The sequence below is a fragment of the Mustela lutreola genome, chromosome 8 (assembly GCF_030435805.1).
Source record: "Mustela lutreola isolate mMusLut2 chromosome 8, mMusLut2.pri, whole genome shotgun sequence".
Classification (NCBI taxonomy): domain Eukaryota; kingdom Metazoa; phylum Chordata; class Mammalia; order Carnivora; family Mustelidae; genus Mustela; species Mustela lutreola.
The window spans coordinates 30770115-30789116 of NC_081297.1; the positions used below are offsets into that span (position 1 = coordinate 30770115).

The 19002-nt window shown below is 34.7% G+C and overlaps 1 protein-coding gene across 1 annotated transcript in view; it reads right to left on the bottom strand.

Annotated features, from left to right (window-relative positions):
* Window positions 1–2744: 2744 nt before the first annotated feature.
* KIF5B (kinesin family member 5B) overlaps window positions 2745–19002 on the bottom strand; it is a 43903-nt gene continuing 27645 nt past the window's right edge. Inside the window, exons 15-26 of the mRNA XM_059184213.1 lie at window positions 17109–17252; window positions 12933–13121; window positions 12234–12351; window positions 11637–11698; window positions 11426–11535; window positions 10446–10547; window positions 9363–9423; window positions 9179–9250; window positions 8904–9008; window positions 7788–8004; window positions 7114–7263; window positions 2745–3185 (exon numbers count right to left, since the gene is read on the bottom strand). Coding sequence (XP_059040196.1) covers window positions 7133–7263; window positions 7788–8004; window positions 8904–9008; window positions 9179–9250; window positions 9363–9423; window positions 10446–10547; window positions 11426–11535; window positions 11637–11698; window positions 12234–12351; window positions 12933–13121; window positions 17109–17252 — 1311 coding nt within the window. The 3' untranslated portion in view covers window positions 2745–3185; window positions 7114–7132. The remainder of the gene's footprint in view (window positions 3186–7113; window positions 7264–7787; window positions 8005–8903; window positions 9009–9178; window positions 9251–9362; window positions 9424–10445; window positions 10548–11425; window positions 11536–11636; window positions 11699–12233; window positions 12352–12932; window positions 13122–17108; window positions 17253–19002) is intronic.

The window sequence follows — 19002 nt, forward strand, 5'->3', positions numbered from 1 at the left end:
TTATAATTGGGTCTTGATTCGGAGTTTATAAACATTGAAATTTTGTTTAGGAAACTTTTTTGTGTTTTAAAGAGTATGTATTTTAATATATATGCTGAAATACTTATGAATAAATGCATATGACATTTGGGATTGAGTCCAAATAATAGGGGAGAGGGGACACACAAGTGTGGTTATGGATGGAACAAGATTAGCCACGAGCCAATTAACTATTGAAATAGAGTGATAGGTACTTGGATCTTCATCATTTACTACATGCTTTTATATGTGATTAAACATTTCTATAACGAAGAATTTAAGATTATCCCTCTCCCCCACCCCCAACAAAAAGCCAAATCACCACTAGAATTCATGAATAGTCTTTCTTTAGTTTTCTTCAACTAGGTCTGAATGACCATTAAGGACCACTGCGTAAGTACTGAAAAACAAACACTTCTTATACAGGTTAATAAAACAATCGAGATCAGATGAACAGAATCATGCAGGAAGGCTACACTAAAGTAACAGGTGAGATTGAGGATTCACTTCTGGTTCTAACTTTTTAGCCTACATACTTAATACCCACTGTCCAAAGAGTATGCAATACATTAGGAAACAAAATATAAACGAATATAACATTTTAGTCACCACCTGCAAGACAAAGGCCACTCAGTCATATGAAATCAACCTAATACTTCACTAAATAAGTTTTAAGAAAGTTACTACATTTCAAAAAATTTTTCTTCTTTATTTAAACATAAAACACATTTACAGCATGCAGGTTAACTTAAAACTTAAAGATTATATGGCGTCTTCCCAAACCAATTATCTTTGAGTGTGTCTTCAAGCACTGAAAATAAACCAACATATTCCACAGGTATATTCAGATTCTTTTCTGTCACCTTCTATCAAATTGAAAGTTATGAACAGTAGCTTGCTTAAATTAGACAAATAATTTAATTGATCACCATGAATAAATATTACTTTTATTTCATTGAGTTTCTCTTCTGAACCATTTATCAATACCATTCAGAGGAACGTTAATAGTAAAAAAAAAAAAAAAAAAAAAAAAAAAAAGACACCGCAAATTGAAACAAGTGTCAATGTTCCAGATGATCAGAAATTTTATAAGAGTAAATCTTATGTTTAATGACCTACCATAGCAAAAAGAGCAATTTACTGAAAAACTAATTTATGAAATTCTTTGTACACTTCGTGAAAGTCTGAAATTATAAATAGAAAAGAACCATTTCAGTATTTTAAAAAACCCTAACATTGTGAATTCTGAACCACATGCTAATTACAATTGTTTGTTACACAGCACCAATACCCGTGATACATCTTACAAGAATGAAACTACCATAATGTTCAGATAAAAGAGAAAAAAAATTCTGCTTCATTTAAGAATACTGCCAAAGAAGCAAGCTTTCTTTTGAAACAAAATAATGTCTATGTAAATGCAGCCCAACAGTTCTCCATTTAGAAAACTATCACCATAAATAGGCTATAGCACTTTCTTTCTTTCTTTTTTTTTTTTAAAGTTAACTGTATTACTTCAATCTTGCTGCACACCAAGTTTTCATCTCAATTTCTGGAGTGTTTCTTTTGACCAATCTGAAAAGCAACACCATCATTTTGAGTGTTAAAAAAATAAATAAATAAATTTATCTTTTAAATCAAAACTATTATAAAAGTGGAAATTACAATAGTTAAATAGAAAAATAAGCCAATTATGATCTGAGTCTTCTGACTATGGCTCCAAATTTAATACAAATATCTGTGTATAAAACTTTTTCAAAAAGTTAATTCTGCCAGCCAGATCCCAATACAGAATTTTCCAACTTTCTCTATTGACTGAATCACCTTAAAATCATCATTATCTGCAAATTTCTGCTAATATAAGTATAGTCACCCCACACATAGATGAGGCAAATATTTAAATCTCCCTCCCTACTACATTTTGAACTTCTGAAAATAAACTTTTGACGTCGTTTTATAAGCTGAGGAAGAAGTGGCAAAAATGGATACACTTAGTACAAATTACCAAATTATGGGCTATAGCCAACAAAATTTCTTTGAGGATTATTAGTGACTTGCACTTTGCTATTTCTAGACTAACTAAATAAGAAATAAATTATAGTGTATGACTTAATGTAGCAGGTTAAAAATACCTCAGGGATTTCAGACCAAAATTCACCTCTAGATTTATAAGCTCACCATTAAGTTCTCCACAATTTTTCTCAATTTCCATTGGCTATAAATTTAGATCAACCAATACAGTAGTTAAGAATATAAATGCTGTTTAAACCTGTAGTATCTTACTTCATTTCATTATAAGAAGATGACAAATCAGTATCTAATTCTTACATTAATTAACAGGCTCACCAGAATGAAGCAGAGTGTTTTCATTCCATCCCGCCATGTTGATTATAGAACTGGGAAGAGAAATAGAATTCCTTCTCCAAATCCTCTTTCTTAAATGGAGATTTGCTTTTGATATTATAAAATATTTCTATTCAAGATAATTCAGCAACAGGCATTTCATGAAGACAATTAATTAGCCGTGCTCAGTCTCAAATGCCTTGTTACGCAGTTTTAAGGTTTCAGTGCTCAAACAGTAGTTTTCAGAAGCAACTTCAGACACAGTACAAATAATTTTAACTCTGAAATCATTTCAAGGGATTTTAAAGTACAGTACTGACCTGATAGATTTTGTGGGCATGTAGTGTTTTAGGTGGTGAAATTAAAGACATTTAATCTAAATGTTCCATTTTCCCTAAAGTAAGGAAGACATTTTATTAAGAAAAGTAAGAAGCAGTAGCAGCTAGGTAACTTAAACTGAGATTAAAAAACAAACACAAACAAACAAACAAACAAGTACAAAAAGCACAATCCTATATGGTACAATTAGCTTGGCACAATGAAGACTAAATTTAAGACACAAAAGACAAACTGTGTAATAAATAGAACCACAGTTGTAAACTGTCATCTTTTCCCCTCCTAAGACGCCAAAATTGCACTCTAGTTGTGTTGGGAAGCAGCAGAGTTTACAAGAAGAGTGGGTAGGAAACGGCTGTACAGGCCAGGTATAATTTATACATTAAAAAAGGGTTATAATTCTACAATTCCCAGGGGGTAGAGGTTATAGTCACTGAATGACTCTGCCTGATATTATGTCCTCTTCATTCTTCAATTATTTTCAACACCTGAAAATAGATGCAAAAAAATTATTTATATAAATTAGTTTAAAACAATCACAAAAAGAATGAAACAAGTAAATAAAACATAACAATATATTTAAAAACATTTTAGCCAATAGCTTAGACCACTTGCCCCCAAATGATTTGATTTTTCTTTTTACTTAGCTTCTGCTTCAAAGAAGCTCTTTGTTTTTATCTCCCCAAGAGAGTTATGAGTGAGCATATGTAGGAATTACATTAAAAAAAAAAAAAAAAAAAAAAGATGGTTAATAAAATGGAAGCCAGTGGACGGTGTCAGTGACATTCTTAAGCCAAAAACCATGATGTTATATTCATGGTAGCTGTAAAAAAAACAAAAAAACAAACCACTAAGAAGTGTGGGTTGGAGAGAGGGATAGGTAAAAACAAGATAGATACAGTAGGAAAAGAAGCAGTGAAATAAACAACTCCAGTTGTTGTCACCTGGTGGCATTCTTGTATTAAGCCGCCCATTTACCTGTGTGTTTAGGAAAACTCAACTTTTTTTTTTTTTTTTTTAAAGATTTTATTTATTTATTTGACAGACAAGAGATCACAAGCAGGCAGAGAAGCAGGTAGACAGAGAGGAGGAAGCAGGCTCCCCGCTGAGCAGAGAGCCCAATGCGGGGCTTGATCCCATGACCCTGGGATCGTGACCTGAGCCGAAGGCAGAGGCTTTAACCCACTGAGCCACCCAGGCACCCCAAAAGTCAACTTGTTGACAGTATTACGGAAGAAAGACAAACAGACATGTAAAACTGGGTTCTAACAGAATCGGTATTATTAACACATTGCTGTCTTCCCCAGAAATAAACCCAGTGTTTTGAAATGTTTTGCTTAATAAGTAAAAATAATTTAAACATTTTTCTACATATTATTCAACTTTTCAACAGTTTATCACTTATGAAGCTCATATACTCCGCAATCATGGTTTAAGACTGAATGATCCAAGGCTTTAAAAAATAAAAACCACTATCCTTCTGGACCAGCAATGAAACAATCCTGTAATCAACTATACTTCTACAATTACTACTTCAAGTCTTCAAACCCTAGTCTGGCTAGGTTAGCTATCCCCCTCATGTGCTAAACTGCTGTCATTACACTGGGATCAGCATTCTACTTTCTAGCTAAAACTTAAGTTATACATAACAAAAGGCCCTGGTCTAACCTCTCTGCAAACAAGATAGGAGTTCAAAGTTTACAAGTGAATTCTAATGCGAGGACAATACCCAAAAGGAATAAACTTTTATCTGTATCTCTATTTATGCTGTGAAAATCCCTTTGCCCACCTACACTTCCAGAAAAGGCAGCCTGCCTATTACCGAACAGCTGCTCTGTACTAGGTAACATCATTTTAACTTGCATAATTCTCAAAAGTGACTTACATTTCACTAACAAAGGGGCTCAGCAAGTCATTACTCCAAACAGGGAAAAACAGAGGCCGTCTCTAATTGGCAGGAAAGCAATCTACTGTATGTCTACGGATGTGACACAACACATACTAATTTATTTGGTAGTCTTGTTAAAGATGCTTACGCCCCACCTTGTAAAGCTTTCATTATATAGGGAATAGAGAAATAAGGCTATCACATATAGAAACACACCCAGAGGAGGCATATGCTCAAGGTAACTGGCCTAGTCTCCTCAGTAAACCAATGTCATTAAAAAGGGGGGATTTTTCTAGATTAAAAGAGACTTCAGAGGTCTAACTGAATGTAAACAGTGGTCATGGATTATACCGTGGTTTAGATAAACCTAAGGCCTTAGGCGGGAAAAAAACAATTAGAGAAATCCGAATATGGACTGGCATTAGATAGTATTAAAAATATTTTGTTGTATGCAATGTATTGTGGTTATGGAAAAAATGTTGTTTTATAGGTACATTAGTTTTAGACCACAGATACATAATTTATTTTCATGCTTAAGAAATTTAAAGGAGTAAAAAAAAAAAATAAGAAGTCAAATACTATAAAAAGTAATATGCTGATGGTCATAAAAATAGGAAAGTTGGGATTTAAACTGTCACTTTTCTAAACAACAAAAAATTGGAGTTTCTGCTATATGATGGAATACCAGCAGCTTACTACCTAGTTGTGTTGTACAAGAAAATGTTCAGAACATATTACTAAGTTAAAAAAGCAGGTTACAAGGGCATCTGGGTGGCTCAGTCGTTAAGCGTCTGCCTTTAGCTCAGGTCATGATCCCAGGGTCCTGGGATCGAGCCCCACATCAGTCTCCCTGCTCAGTGAGGAAACTGCTTCTCCTTCTCCCACTATCCCTGCTTGCGTTCCCTTTCTCATTGTGTCTCTCTGTCAAATAGATAAAATCCTTAAGAAAATAAATAAAAATTAAAAAAGCAGGCTACAAAGAAACATATGTACTAGGAGTAGTAGAAGAGTATTCATCAACAGTTTAAAATTAATTTTTAAAAGATCTTATTTATTTGTGAGAGAGAGAGCACAAGCAGGGGGAGCAGCAGGCAGAGGGAGAGGGAGAAGCAGGCTCCCCACCTGAGCCACCCAGGTGTCCCTTGAAATTAATTTAAATATTCTAATATGCAAAGAAAGCACCAGGAAGATACAATGTATTGGACAGTATCTTTGGATGATATATATATCCTACTTTGCAGGTAGTCTTTATCCTCCTACAAGGAACAATCACTCATGTGATCAGAAACAGATTAAGACAAATCTGTTAGGAAAATCATTTGCAACAGATAAATGGAAAGGACAAAGAAATAACTTAAAAAAAAAAAAACCAATCCAAATTCTTATTTTTTTTTTTTAAGATTTTATCTGACAGAGACAGAGATCACAAATAGGCAGAGAGAGCGAGGAAGCAGGATCCCTGCTGAGCAGAGGACCCTAAGATGGTGACCTGAGCCAAAGGCAGAGGCTTAACCCACTGAGCCACCCAGGCACCCCCGAAACAATCCAAGTTCTTAATAAATCAACAAGATGTTTATTTTGGACTATTAAAATGGAAGCTTAAAAACTATTAATATTCAGGGGCACCTGGGTGGCTCTGTCGGTTAAGCATCTGCCTTCGGTTCCAGCCATGATCCCACGGTTCTGGAATTGAGCCCCACATCGGGCTCCTTGCTCAGCGGGAGCCTGCTTCTCCCTCTCCTTCTGCCCCTTCCCACCACTCATGTGTATCCGCTCTCTCTCCCGTTTCTCTCTCAAATAAATAAGTAAAATCTTAAAAAAACCCACAAAAAACTATTAATATTCCATGCTGGCGAAGATGCAACAAAATGGACAGTATCCTTGGCTAATATGCAATTTGACCTAATCTTTCTGGCGAGCCATATATTAAAATGTATCAAGAGCCTAAAATGGTTCACACTTTCTTGGGATGCCTAGGTGGCTCAGTGGGTCTTGCCTTCAGTTCAGGTCTTGATCTCAGGGTCCTGGGATCAAGCCCTCCATCGGGCTCTCTGCTCAGCAGGAGCCTGCTTTTCCCTCTCTCTCTGCCTGCCTGTCTACTTGTAATCTCTCTTGCTGTCAAATAAATAAAATCTTTAAAAAAAAAAGTTCACACTTTCTTTTAATTCCACTTCTGGGAATCTTCTGAAAATAATCTAAAAGGTGAGGGGACACAAAAAGGTATTTCACACTTGAAATTCTCCAAATAGAAATTTCCATATATGAAATTTGAAATGTGACACATTTGATAATATAGAAAAAAATCAACTTAATTAAATGTCCAATAAAAGGGAATAGTTATAAACCATGCTATATCCACTAGACAGAATATAAGAGCTTTTAAAAACAATCCAGTATCTTACACATTAAAAAAAAAAAACCCCAACTAATACGAAAATCCAAAAAATGTAATATTTTTATTTTAATAATCAATGGCTGAACATTTCCATTTAGAGCTATAATTTAAAAGCCAGATTTAAACTACATACCTGTAGTAATGTGTAAAGATTACACTTGTTTGCCTCCTCCACCTCGAACTGCTACTGGCTGGCTGTTCTGAACAAATGCACCTCCTCCACGAATTGCACTTGGATGAGTTGGAGAAGCCGCTGGATGTTGCCCGGGACGAATAGGCTTAGCTAATATGAAAAAGAAGAACTGACTTTAGAATAAATCTTAACACATGACTGTAGTGACAGTTTAGGTCTCTCCTTTTCATTCACAATTCCCAAATGTGGTTTTTCTTTGCTATTCTGTTCCTCAGAAAATTTTCTTTTTGGTTATGACCTTTTCACCGGGACCTATATAATCCCCAGCCTCTTAAAAACCTTATTCCTCTATGAATGATTACTCTAAAGCATGTAATATTATTACTGACCACTTATTTTCTTGCAAGTCTCTCTTTGCTTTAGGAATGCTCTCTATATAGTTTCACCACTTCTGACCATTCCTGCATGTCCATCTAGTTCTCATTTATTTTCTTGTCCTGTGAATGTAGCTATCCCTCAATCTGCTCTTTATGCCCAACAATGCCACTCTTTGGTAAATTAGAAATACAATACCTCCATAACAACACATAATCAATCAATCAGATTATGTTTTCAAGAAAATAAAAACATTCAAACCAAGCAAAGTTTAAAAGGTTTTAATGTGTTCTACTAACCAATTTGTGCAGAATGTCCTCTTCTGGCCATATTCTTTGACCTGACTGCTTCCTTTATACGATCTACTTCTTGCTGATAGCGTTTGCGATCACGAGATGCATTTTCTTTGGCTTCTTTCAGTGCTGACTCCAAAGCTTTCACTCTTTCGGCTGTAGCTCTAAGTCGCTTTTCCAACTTAGGAAGTTCACAGCGAAGATCTGCATTATCACGTACCAACTACAAGTACATAAAGAAAATAAGTAGTTTAGCTTTAACAAGATGATTTGAGAAAATACAAACATTTCATAATTTCTCTTTAGAAAAAAAAGTAAAACTACATGTTATATTAACATTTTCCATTTAGCCATTTTAACTTAGGCAGCAACACACAAAGAATACATACATCCATGCATATAATCTATATATGTATTTCTCACAGATATAATTTCACTCAATTTTGGGGGGCGCAAGGGGAAATTATTTTGTCTTCTCACTAGGCAATGACCATAAGGTGTAACAGTGTTAGGTCTCTTAAATAAGGTACTAATCTGGTAAATACCATTTTAAGCATTAAAATAAGTGTGGAAAGCAAAACCGCTAAAAATTCCCTTTACTCTAGTACAAACATCACACTTATATGAACAAAGATGTGCAATTCCGTATGCTAAAAAACTTTAAAAATAATTAAATCACATATTATAAGCCACTAAAAAGCAAAACAACAAAAACAAAGACCCACACAATAAGCACAATTTTTTTAAAAAATGAACTGCCTCATTATTTCATATAGTTCACACTCTGGGGCATTAAATGACAGACAAAAATTACTGTATTTTAACTGCAAAGTCCTGTTTACTAAATATTTAAAAATTACCATGAATAAGTACGAAAAACTGACATGCCTGAAATCCTAGAAAATAAATACCCATTTTCATTGGCCTCTTGATAATAGGGTTGTTAAAAACATTAACTTCCCTAAAAATTGCTAGTGATTTATTTATATAATTGTTAGATAAAGCAATAGAATAGCTCAGGGCATGAAAATTCCTTAGACCTCGGAAATACTCAAACACTTGCCATTCCTCAATTATTTTCTTATAATTTTGCAGTTACCTATAAAATAGATTCTTTGTTACCTGTTTGTGCACTTTAGTGAGTTGTTCAAGGTTATTTTCAAGAAAGGAGATCTTTTGCTTTTGAGCAGCACTGCCTCCAGTGTCATCAGAATCGATCTCGGCACTCTAAGAAAAGAAGGTCAATGAATACTATGAAAACACTGAAAGTTAAAAATTCTAACCTCATCTATACAAAAATTGTTATGACAACGTAAAGTTACTCACTTACAGATATAAATAATTAGACATAGTAAGCACCACTTATATAAATACCCACCTCAGTATTATCTTATTACCTTTTTAACTCTGGTGGCGAGGTCCTGAACAAAGAGTTTCCGCAGGTTGTGTAAAGTCTGAAGTTCTTTTGCCTTGAATTAAGAACAGCAATGTTTTTGGAATTTGGTCTTTAAATATTTAGTATAACCAAGGGGAAACCCATTAAACATCCCACCATCTTATTTATTTTCGAGCTTTTCTTACCACTGTCTCTTCCAAACCCTTCAAATCTTGTCTTGCTTGTTCTCGTCTATCTTGCATGACTCTAAACAGCAGAAAATACATATTTTCGACTCTGATTCCATGAAGTTAGTTTTATTTTCAAATAAATTTTACACGCCTTACAATCTCCTTCTAAATCTATAGTTTATTAGACAAAAAACTTACTACTACAGCAGTGTAGAGATGAAATAAAATGTAGCAGAATTCAAAGAATTAGGAAGGAATGGTTCTTATATTTTAGAATATACCACACAGAACACACTAACTACTATTTATCCAAAATAATTCTGCTTAAACTTGGAATTATAAATTATTGAAGACTAAAACATTTTATGTATTTCATATTAAACAGAACTACGGTTGAGATTTGGCAGTTTGTATAACACCAACTCTGAAAGCTGGTCCTGACATGTGACCGTACTAATAAGAGCAGTTCCATTTGTAAATCATCTGTCATATATTCAAGAAGTGAGAAGTTATAGTCATGAGTTTTCTACCTGCTGAGATTCTAGAAAACTGAGTACTAAGTATACTCTCAGTACACCAGGTAAAAGAAATGAGGAACACTTCTTTTTAAATTTCACAGAAGGCTTTTGTGGCAGATTCTGAAATCTTCTAAATGACTTAATGATATTTAAGGTATATTTTTATCATGAAATCCTGACAGAAGCCTGGGCCTGCCATCAGTGAAGAATATAGGACCTTGCAAATTTTAAGGTATATATTAAAATTCAGAAGGTTTAAGAAAAATATCCTTTAGCTGATAAAAACTTAAAAATGTGTCCACTGGGTACATCCAAGAGCAATGCCTGCAGTCCTCTAATTTACTTTTGATTTTTTTTTTTTTTTAAGATTTTATTTACTTATTTGAGAGAGAGAGAGACAGTGAGAGAAGAGAGAGAAAGCACGTGAGAGCAAGTAGCAGACTCCTGGCTGAGCAGAGGGAGCCTGACACAGGGCTCAAGCACAGTCACGACCTAAGATGAAAGCAGACATTTAACTGACTGAACCAATCACATGCCCCCAGTTGTTAGTTTTTAAATTTGAATTAAAACATTTACTCACGTAAGTTCATGTAGTTTTCTGCTCTTTTCCTGATCTGTAGCTTTCAACTTCTCATGCTCTACTCTTAGACGTTCCTGCTCTAACATCATTTTCTGGTTTTGGCTGACAAAAGGAAAAACGTAACACAATATCAATATCAAAAAAACTATCAATTTTCTGAGTGGCACCATTAAAATTCTTTCAAATTCTTAAATTCCATCCTTTCTCTACTAAAATACTCAAGACCACCTGTAATCCTGTCCCCCACAGGGGAAGGAAGAGGACCTGGCTACTTTTAGTCATGAAATATTTCTCATATTTTGGTTTGAAGCCATGAATCTCATTCTGTATTTATCATTAAGGCATTAACATTAAGACCCACATATCAAAATTTGTCATCATTTTTTGTTACTCTCCTCTGGTTCCTACTCAAATCATGATTTAGTTGCAGACCTCCAATTTTTATAAATTCTAGGCTATGTATACATATAGCCATGGAAACACAGAAAATGAAAAACCAAAAATACAACTGTTTTTTTTAAAGTTCTTGAATTAAAATAAAAACTTAAAAAAAAAAAAAACTCCCAACCTTCTAAAACCCACATTTCCAAAAATTTTTCTCTGTTAGGGAATTTTTAAAAAGGAAGTTGATTTTTAAAATCCTTTTTTCTTTTTTAAGATTTTATTTATTTGAGAGAGGGAGAATGAGAGGGAGAAACAGAATCCCCAGTGAGCAGGGAGCCTTGACATGGGGCTCAATCCCATAACCCTGAGATCATGACTGGAGTAAAACTGAGCCACCCAGGTACCCAATTTTCTGAAAATTTCACCTGGAACTTAGAAGTTATGCTCTTAACTAAAAAGATTCTTTACGTGCAAGGCAAAATGAAAATTTTCAATGAAAACTGGACACTTCTGAAAAGATAGTATTTCCTCTTGCTAAACAGTCAATCTTTTTGAGTTAGCTTCTAATATCTCAGAGGGAAGAAAAGTATACTTACTCTTGAAGATCAGTGATGAGTTTTTCTTTTGCCTCAACTTCATCTCTCAAACTACTAATCTGTTTTTGATGTGTTTCTCTGTGGCTTTGGATCTGCTGTTCAACCGCTTGCTGAAGTTATTGGGAGAAAAGGATTTAAATCAGATTAATCAAGATTAAGAATAAGAACAATGGATTAAAGTCATTAGAATCCAACATTACAGCAAACTTGCCTTAACTTCATTTGCAGTCTGAACCTTATTTAAGTGCTCCTTTTCCATCTCATGTACTTTCTCTGTTTGGGTAGAGAGAAAATAGGGAAGAAATAAGCCTTAAAGTCCTTCCTATATACCAAGGAGTCAAAGGTTTTATGAAGGATCTGTTGCTTGGCAGTACTTGATTTTAAATTATCTAAATGCTCCATAGTATATCTTGCTCTCCGGCCTCAGAACATGTTTACTAATAATATAGTTATAGCCTTTATGTTGATATTTTAGCTTATTTTCTTTGCCTAATCCTGGAACAGATGGGTTATGGCATGGTAGGGGCTAAGATAGCTTTCTCTATCCCCCTATGTTAAGATTTATACACCGCCCTCACCCCCCACCACACACACCCCTCATAACTTTGTGGGAAATTCCTAGATTGGCCACTTCCATATTCAAACACAATTTTAAAAATAGGTTTCAAAACCATTTTAAAATATATTATTTCTGTTCTAAGTTATCCATATTCCCACTACTTTCAGTGTAAATTTAATTTACTACAATTATACTAAAGAAAGAACCAATATACGTAGAACTCATAAAAAAAAAATCAAAAGTTAATACCTTGTGCTCGAAGCTGGACTAGTTCTTCACTGAGGGAATCAACTGATTCCTCTAGCTGTCTTTTCTTTTGCTCCACATTTTGAAGGTATTCAGTCAATGATTTGATTTTGGCTTCATGCTTTTGGGAAAAATGTACTGATATGAAGTGCCAAAAAATAAAAATCTCATGCACATTTTTCTTAGGGATAATCTGAACTTAGCAGGTTTTCTCTGTATATCTAAATATGTAATATTACAATGATAATTTAATTAAGGAAACGGTCCCCTGTATAGCTTACAACACTTGCAAACTATGGTACTGAAGGCAGAAATAGGCAATATCCTTACTAGTCTCTCCATCTAACATTACTCTTTTCCCCTACTTCTACAACTCCTATCTTGGATGAATGGCCTCATCCATTCAGTTGCCAAAGCCAGAAAAATGGTTCTGTAGTTGTCTACCCCAGAATTCTTCTAGATTTTTCAAAAGCCAAATCAGTCACATTTTCTAGCAAATTTCTATATATAACATATACATGTCACTAAATATAACGCAGTTAAATTCACTCACATACTGCAGTGAACGAGGGAAGAACTAATTGACCTTTTTACTGTTATCCAAAATAACCCACAGAAGGTCATTTTCCTTAAAATTTTTATAATCAATAAAATGTATATATGGCTGTTCAAAGTGAAGAAACTTTGTTCTGTTATACATACTTGAGAGATACGAAGCTGGCATGCTGCTAATTCCTTTTCATTTTCTTCCATTTTTTTGTTGCTCTCAGTTTGTGTGCTTTCTAACTGTTTGCAGCGTTTTACCATTGTTTTTACTTCTGACTTCATTTTGCTAATGTAGAGCCTTGCAACAGTGAACTCTTCATCTATCATGCCAGTTCCTTCAGGCTGCTGTAAGAAAAAAATAAAATAAAAAATTAAAACCGAAAGTGTCCAGTTTGTGGTTACCTAATTAGACTCTAAAATCTTTTAACAAAATAAGTATTACCCAATATTCATTAAAAAGTATGGAGTTTTTCTTTCATTAAATATTGTTCTTAATAAAGGATAAGTAAACTTAGCTTAATTTTTACCTTTCTTGTTTTCTAAAACTTAATGTTAATACATGCTTACAAGGGAAAACAACAAATGCAACCTAAAAACAAACTGAAGACACTGCCTCTTTCAATTTTTAGATTTCCTCTTCACTGATAATCATATGTAAGCCCAGTATAAAACTTAGTAATGATGTTTAGGGGCAGAGAAAGGATGACTTTTAAGTTCAATAAAGAAGAACCGTGGTGACTGTATATTCCCTAAGTTTCATTAAAAATTCCAGTACAGTATTCAATGTCAAAATTAAGTGGAGCTTGAGAAGAAAGACTGCCTTTGTTTGTAGAAGACAGGATTGTTTAAAAAACAACAACATCTAGAAACAGTAAGCCATTATAGTTAATATTGCAGAATACAAGATTAACTTAAGAAAAGTCACATTCTTATATCAGCAATGAAGAAGGGAATGTGAAATTTAAAAAACAGTGCGGGTGCTTGGGTGGCTCTGTGGGTTAAGTTGCTGCCTTCGGCTCAGGTCATGATCTCAGGGTCCTGAGATCGAGTCCCGCATCGGGCTCTCTGCTCAGCAGGGAGCCTGCTTCCCTCTCTCTTTCTCTCTGCCTACTTGTGATCTGTCAAATAAATAAATAAAATCTTTAAAAAAAAAAAAAAAAACAGTGGCACAGACATTAGAATGAAAAGAAAAAAGTAATACTTAGGCATAAATGTAATATAGCAAATATAAAATCAATATGACAAATCAATGAAGAACGAAACAAAATGGGAAATATTCCATATTCATCGATAGAAAGACTCAATATTAAGATGTCAGTTCTTCCCAACTTGATCTACGGATTTAACATAATCGTAATAACAATCCCTGCAAGTTTATCAACAGACACTAACTAAAGTTTAAAGGGAAAGGCAAAAAACCTGAATAGCCAAACACTACTAAAGAACAAAGTCAGAGGATTGATACTACTCAACTTCAAGATTTATTTTAAAGCTAGAGTAATCAAGATGGTGTGGGACTGGCAAAAGAACAGATGGTAACTGGAACAGAACAGAGCCCAGGAACAGACGCACACAAATACAGTCATCTGTGACAAAGGGGCAAAGGCAATTCAGGGGACAAAGGACAGTTTTTTCAATGAGCTGTCACAGAAAAACTATCAATCCAGATGTAAATAACAAAGCTTGACAGACCTTATACCTTACAGAAAAAAGAAAACTCCAAATGGATCACAGACCTAAATGTAAATTATATAAAACCAAAAATCTCCAAAACAGGAGAAAATCTAGGTGACCTTAGGTTTGGACATGAGTTTTAGATACAATGCCAAAAAACTCAACCCTGAAAGAAAGAATTTGTAAGCTAAACTTTTATTAAAATTAAAAACTTCTGCTCTGTAAAAGACACTGTTAAGAGAATGAAAAGATAAGCCACAGACTGGAAGGAATATGTGCAAAACGCTTACCTGTAAAGGACTGCTACCCACAACATACAGAGATCTCTTTAAAACTCAAGATAAGAAAACAAACAATCCCACTGCAAATTAAAACAGTAAGATAATACTATACATATACATCTCAAACCAAAAAACTGATGACCTCAAATACTTGTCAGCATGTGAAGTAACAAGAGCGCTCATTCGCTGCTGACAGGAATAATACAAAATGCTACAGCCACTTTGGGGGTTTCTTATAAAGCCAATTCTTAACGTATGTTCTAGCAATTATGCTCCTAGGTATTTTTACCCAACTGAATTGAAAAGTTATGTCCACAGGAAAATTTGCATACGAATGTTTATAGCAGCTTTATGTGTAATGGCCAAAGACCTCAAGTAACCAAGATGGCCCTTGATAGAGGAATGGATAAACTGGTATATCCACACAGCGGAGTATCTGGTGATAAAAGAAATGAGCTATCAAGCCATGAAATAACTTAACTGCATGTTGCTAAGAAAAGCCAGTTGAAAATGAAAAATACTGTATGATTCCAACTATATGGTATTTTGAAAAAGGCAAAACTATACCAGAAAAGATTACACTGGCTGTTGTTCAGGGGAGAGAGGTTAATAGGTCAAAAAGTACAAGGGATTTGTAAAGGAGGTGAAAACTGTTCTATATATATATCTATATATATATTTTGTAACATGCATCTGTTAAAATCTATTAAGTGTACGACACAAAGAGTGAATCATGATGTAAAAACCACAAAGTTAATAAAGCAAAAGCAATGCTTAATGATGATGTTAAGAGGAAAAGAATTACATACAAATGACAAAAATACTGAGAATTATTTTTTCTTTCTTTCTTTTTTTTTTCAAAGAACCTATTTGTGAGGCTGACTTAGATCAAAATGCTATAATGGTACAGTGAAAAAAAACAGTCTAGGGAGTCAAGGAACCTGTATTTTATCAATCGCGCTGCCACCGAAAAGAAACAATTCCTTCTCTTTTCTCTCTATTTACCACTTTTTCACTTAAATTAAGACTTAGTTGAACATAAAATGGAAAGACTTTTCTAAAAAGAAGCTGCGGGCGCATCAGTGGTTCAGAAAGCTAAACATCTGCTTTTGGTTGAGGTCATATCCCTGGGTAGTGGGATTGAGCCCCATCTCAGGCTCCTGGCTCACCAGGGAGCCTTGCTTCTCCCTTTCACCCTGCACATTCTCTCTGTCCCTCAAATGAAATAAAATCTTAATAAATAAATAAATAAATAAATAAAAAGAAGACGCAAATCTAGAACAAATTTTGAACACCTATCTCGTGTTTAATGGTATGAAGTAAAATTTACTTTTTCATCCCCGAAGAGTCCCACATAGCTCTATCATATTAGTTCACCCTCAATGTTCAGATGGAACATTCTGGAGGGAAGTAGAGTAAGTCAAGTCACCCAGTATTTAACATTTTTCTTTTGTCTCAATGGCATGAGCCAACATTAAAAAATGATTAGGAGACGAATCCTCCATCAACACACAGCAGCTTTGAATAACAATTAACAGAAGGAATGTGTACTCCATATTGGAAACTTTTATTTCATTTTCAAATCTTGTTAAACTGGGCATCTTATTCTTAGTAGGCTGTCACAATAAACCCTAGTGTAAGTTTGTTCTTTATTACATAATTAAGCTTTAATCAAGAAGAAAAAGTGCAAACAAATACCTACTGCAACATACAAATCTTTCGTATTATATACATGTGTTTGCAGTTAAGAGTTTTAGTTTGCTTTTTTTGGTCTAAGTTTTAAAATTTACGAGGTCACTAATCTTTTCTTCTTATCACATGCCCAGTGCTAACATAACCAATGTTAGCATCTTAAAAAAGATTAGAAAGAATAAAAGACATATAAGTACTGCAACATTTTGATTACTAGTAACTCTGAAGTTCAAGGTAGTATTCTCTCTACTGTTACATGTCTGAAATTTTTCACAGTAGAACTTTAAAATTAGTAGTGTTCATCTTTTTTTATCTTTTCAAACATTTAAAAGCAACCACAGGCCAATTCATTTATGAGTTAACTCCCTGAGCTAATCTTCACTGTTCCCCAGTTACATACTTTCATGTACAGTAATTTATTAACATGATCTCTAAATGTAAAATCTTTACATGGTAGAGAAAAGAACCAAACAGGGATCCAAATAAATGATACTGCTTTTGAGCATCTCATATTCTCTTCCTCTTTCCTCACCTATTTAAAATGAAATTAATAGCTACATCTTCTACACATTGTTGTTTTGAATGAGATAATGGGTATGAAAAGAACTTTGTAAAAGTTAAGTAGTAAACAGAAGTATGAGTTCTCTACTGATAATCATACTTAGTATTTGGTTAGTATACTTACCTTTACGTCATTATTTCCTACAGCAATTCCGATTTCTGCAAGGTCTTTTAGTAAAGATGCCATCATCTCAGCAGCTCGTTTCTTCTGGTGGTTGGTCATTTCCTTAAGTTTCTGAAGTTCAGCATCTATACTTGCTAAGGTTGCCTAACAGAACCCAAAACAAAAGGCACAGTTAAACCTAGTAAGTGAAAGATTACTTCAAATATTGACAGGTATTTCAGTTCACCCAGGACTCACAAAAGCATTATTTTCTATTTTCAGTTTTTTGAACTAACTGATCTACTGAGTTCTGGGATAGCTCCCAATTTAAACTTAGAAAATATTTTAGACCTAGCAGACTCTGTAAAGTAGCCAGATTATGCTCTTTGAAAACCAGACAGTTTGTACCATTTCACTATATATTTTTTTTAAAGATTTTATTTATTTAGTTGAGAATGAAAGAGCAGGAGAACACAGGCAGGGGGAGAGGCAGAAGCAGAGGGAGGAACCCAACATGGGTCTCCATCCCAGAGCTGAAGGCAGTTGCCCAACCAACCGAGCCACCTAAGCATCCCCCCATTTCACTAATTTTTGAGACTGGGTTATGTTTTCTACCTAGAAGTGAGAAACTTCCAAAATAATTAGATTGAATTTTCTTTTATTACCATAGTATATGTCTTATCTTTGGAAACAGAGTCTGAGCAAAATAATGTAAGAATAGAACTGAATTTTCTAGATGGTTTGTGTGTTTTATCTATTTTCTACATATACAGTCACTGGGAAAGTCCACTTGATAATTACTACTTCTTTGATATTATGACATAAGCAATTATCTAGGAGATACTGATGAAGTAGCATTACTGAGTTTAATTAAGTTTAAAATAATAGCTGCTTTACCAGCAACAAAATCACCATAATTTTGAAAAGTCCAGCCCCAGTTGGCCATATTAAAACTAATCACTATACCACAGGTCAGATATTTAAAGTCAGTAAGTTGCATTAAAAATTGCAGTAGCGGGACGCCTAGGTGGCTCAGCTGGTTAGACGACTGCCTTCGGCTCAGGTCATGATCCCAGAGTCTTGGGATCGAGTCCCGCATCGGGCTCCCAGCTCCACGGGAAGTCTGCTTCTCTCTCTGACCTTCTCCTCGCTCATGCTCTCTCTCACTGTCTCTCTCTCAAATAAATAAATAAAATCTTCAAAAAAAAAAAAAAAATTGCAGTTGCTTGGGGCGCCTGGGTGGCTCAGTGGGTTAAAGCCTTTTGGCTCAGGTCATGATCCCAGGGTCCTGGGATGGAGCCTGCACTGGGGCTCTCTGCTCAGTGGGGAGCCTGCTTCCCCCACCCCCGCCTGCCTCTCTGCCTACTTGTGATCTCTATCTGTGAAATAAATAAATAAAATCTTTGAAAAAAAAAATGCAGTTGCTTTTAATAAAGATGCCATTATTTCGGTTTGTTGTTTCTTCTGGACATTTCCCTAAGTTTCTGAGTACCAGTAGTGTGTCCACCCAGTTTAATCTAAAATACCAGGCATACCTGTCAAGTCTCATAAGGTAGTGTATATTAACATCTAAATCACCAGGTATTTCCTCTAACAACTGAGTAGCAATGCTGTACACATATAGAACACTGTAAGGATTCTCACTTCTACTACCAACGTAGTGCTGACAGATTCAGCTTTGTAACTGAGACACAGAGAGAACTGTCATAAAGACTGAAACTGGAGACCGAAGACCAACTTACAGCTTAGAGTTGTAAGAAATTCCCATTGTTCTTCCAAACAGTAATTAGATGTGCTAATAATGCAAACTCAAGGGCACCTTGACCTCCATACTATTAAATTCTGATTTTGGAGATTAACAGGGAAAAATGAATTTCTCATCAGGGGCATGAAACCTTTAAAAATAGATTGACTG